This window comes from Lactuca virosa, chromosome 2, assembly GCF_052849685.1.
Source record: "Lactuca virosa cultivar CGN04683 chromosome 2, Lactuca_virosa_CGN04683_v6, whole genome shotgun sequence".
In the NCBI taxonomy this organism is placed as follows: domain Eukaryota; kingdom Viridiplantae; phylum Streptophyta; class Magnoliopsida; order Asterales; family Asteraceae; genus Lactuca; species Lactuca virosa.
The window spans coordinates 216514849-216517891 of NC_136427.1; the positions used below are offsets into that span (position 1 = coordinate 216514849).

Sequence of the window (3043 nt, forward strand, 5' to 3'; positions counted from 1 at the left end):
GGTTTACAATCAGACTCATTAATTATATCTTACACTTTAATCAACTGGATGTCAAGTCGTTCCTCCTGTATCTAGTACAAACCTCCAAAGAGATACAAGCGCACTTGGGTATTATGTCATAAATGCATACATGATGCTCGACGTGGCATGTACTACCATCGCGAACACTTACGGCTCCATAAATTTTAAATTGAGGTTTAAAGAACCTAACAGCCTATATAATAGACACTCAAACCTCGTCTACTTCGCAACCACATTTCCTTCTCTAGTTTGAAACTGAAAGATCAACTCCATTCCTGCCACCAGAGATTGAACACCAATGGCGTCCTCAATTGATATTGCTCAGATCAGAAATGCCCAACGGGCACAAGGTCCAGCCACCATTCTTGCCATCGGCACTGCAACTCCATCCAACTGCGTCTACCAAGCTGATTATCCCGATTACTATTTTCGGATTACTAAAAGTGAGCACATGGTGGATCTCAAAGAGAAGTTCCAGCGCATGTGTATGTATTTACTCTTACTTCCATATTTAATCGAGATTTTGCAAAGTAGACATAAATATATGGCAATACAAAGGTTTTCAAAGTCATTGTGTTTTTCATGAGATAACATAGGCCAAAGATATATGGCAAAACTTTTCTGAGACGTAGTTTTCAGATGTTTACAAAAATAAAAGTAATGATTTGTAGTGGTTGATGCATGATGTTATGAGTAGGGTTTTTGTTTTAACAAATTATACATGTATATATGAAACTTGCAGGTGATAAGTCTATGATAAGAAAACGATACATGCATCTGACAGAGGAGTTTCTCAAAGAGAACCCCAACCTTTGCGAGTACATGGCTCCTTCGCTCGACGCCCGGCAAGACGTGGTCGTTGTCGAAGTCCCCAAGCTCGGTAAAGAAGCCGCAACCAAAGCCATCAAAGAATGGGGCCAACCTAAATCCAAAATCACCCATCTCATCTTCTGCACCACCTCCGGCGTTGACATGCCCGGGGCCGATTACCAGCTCACTAAGCTTCTCGGCCTACGTCCTTCTGTCAAACGGTTCATGATGTACCAACAAGGGTGTTTCGCCGGCGGCACGGTTCTCCGTCTCGCTAAGGACCTCGCTGAGAACAACAAGGGTGCTCGTGTTCTTGTGGTTTGCTCTGAGATTACAGCGGTTACCTTCCGTGGCCCTAACGACACCCACCTTGATTCCCTCGTTGGACAAGCTCTGTTCGGGGATGGAGCTGCGGCGGTCATCGTGGGTTCGGACCCTGACTTGACGATGGAACGGCCGCTGTTCGAGATGGTGTCTGCGGCTCAGACAATCTTACCTGACTCCGAGGGAGCCATCGACGGACATTTGAGGGAGGTGGGGTTAACTTTTCATCTCCTTAAAGATGTTCCAGGGTTGATCTCGAAGAACATAGAGAAGGCTCTGACACAAGCATTTTCTCCTTTGGGTATAACTGATTGGAACTCCATCTTCTGGATCGCCCACCCCGGTGGTCCGGCGATACTGGACCAGGTGGAGCTCAAGCTTGGTCTCAAGGAGGAGAAGATGAGAGCCACCAGACATGTCTTGAGCGAGTACGGGAACATGTCCAGTGCCTGCGTGTTGTTCATCATTGACGAGATGAGAAAGAAGTCGGCGGAGGACGGTGCTGCCACCACCGGCGAAGGATTGGACTGGGGTGTTCTGTTTGGGTTCGGTCCTGGTTTGACGGTGGAGACGGTGGTCCTTCATAGTCTTCCAACCACCATGCCAATTCCCACCTAAATTTGATCCTTTATCAACGTCTTTTCTTGAAGTTAAAATCATCAAATCGTTATTTATGCTTTAATTAAATAAATGAATATCTAGGATTTCAATTGTTATTAATATGTGATTCATATTTTTGTTTTGTTTGTATGTTTTACATGTAATACAACCTATTGTAATTTTGCTAAGAAATCCATTATATCTTTTATATCGTAGCTAGATTTATTATGCATTTTGCAATTTGCACTTTAACAAAATAAATGAAATAAAAAAGAGTACTCCACAATGTAAGGAGATAATATGATACACACGTGATTTGAGATGAAAAACTAATAAAAAAACGTTTAGTTTTATAAAATATTTTACAAGTATGTGGTGAACCCACGAGTATACAAAAAGAAATAGTTATAGAATAATTTTTTATTTACATTTTTTTGTGTGATCAATCTTACAAAAAAGCAAAATTTGTGATCATTTTGTCAAGCATTATTTAGTTTATCACGATCTTTAAATTATATTATTAAATATTCATTAAATACAAGGGCGAGTTTTACATGTGAACTTTTTAAAAATGGGAAACCATTCTTATTGTCGGTCATATGTTTGAGGGAAAATTTCTCATTTTTTTTAACATTTAAAAATAATACTGAACATTAATTTTTGTATTTTAAAACTACCCTTTTTAACAGTGCCACATCATCATCAGTATTTCTTTTTCTCCACCATTCTTAGAGATGGTTGGTGTTGCTCCATGACACACAGTTATGAGCTCAAGAAAGAAGAAAAACAATGAAAGAGAGATGAAAGAAAGAGAAGATGCTTTGAGGGATGTTGTTTTTCTTCTAAGGCTGGAGGGAGTGGTGCCACTGAAACCGCACTCCCTCTTATGTCACATAGATGTCAACTCATATTTTTTCTCATTTCATCAATTTGATACCACAACAACGGAGTGGGAGAATGGTTAGAAGAGAAAAAAGAAAGAAGAAAAAAAAGAAAATGATTGGTTGAGAGAGGAGAGAGAAAGCAAATAAAGGAAGAGAGAGAGAATGGAAGTGTGGTAGTATTTGGGTGAAGAGAGAAAATATGCGGTAGAAACCACTGAGGGGATGGTGTTTTGGGTGATGATGTGGCGGAACCGCGGTTGAAACCGCACCCACTCCCTCTAGTCTAACATCGTTATGACATGAGACACAGGCCTCTCAACGCCATATTATGGCCCATACCACAAAACCTAAACATCCAAAAAATCACAATTCTATTTTAGTTAGAGTATTATTTTTGAAAAATA

At 40.3% G+C, this 3043-nt stretch overlaps 1 protein-coding gene across 1 annotated transcript; it reads left to right on the top strand.

Moving 5' to 3' along the window:
* Positions 1–227: 227 nt before the first annotated feature.
* LOC145160190 (chalcone synthase) lies at positions 228–1970 on the top strand. Its single transcript, XM_079079298.1, has 2 exons — positions 228–506; positions 764–1970. The coding sequence occupies exons 1-2, from the start codon at positions 320–322 to the stop codon at positions 1771–1773; spliced, it is 1197 nt and encodes a 398-aa protein (XP_078935424.1). The 5' UTR covers positions 228–319; the 3' UTR covers positions 1774–1970.
* Positions 1971–3043: the final 1073 nt, after the last annotated feature.

Bases quoted from the DNA above. Each gene is read 5' to 3' on its own strand.
- LOC145160190 (XM_079079298.1), top strand. From the start codon at position 320: ATGGCGTCCTCAATTGATATTGCTCAGATCAGAAATGCCCAACGGGCA. The intron at 507-763 runs GTATGTATTTAC...TGAAACTTGCAG, and splicing joins AGAGAAGTTCCAGCGCATGT to GTGATAAGTCTATGATAAGA.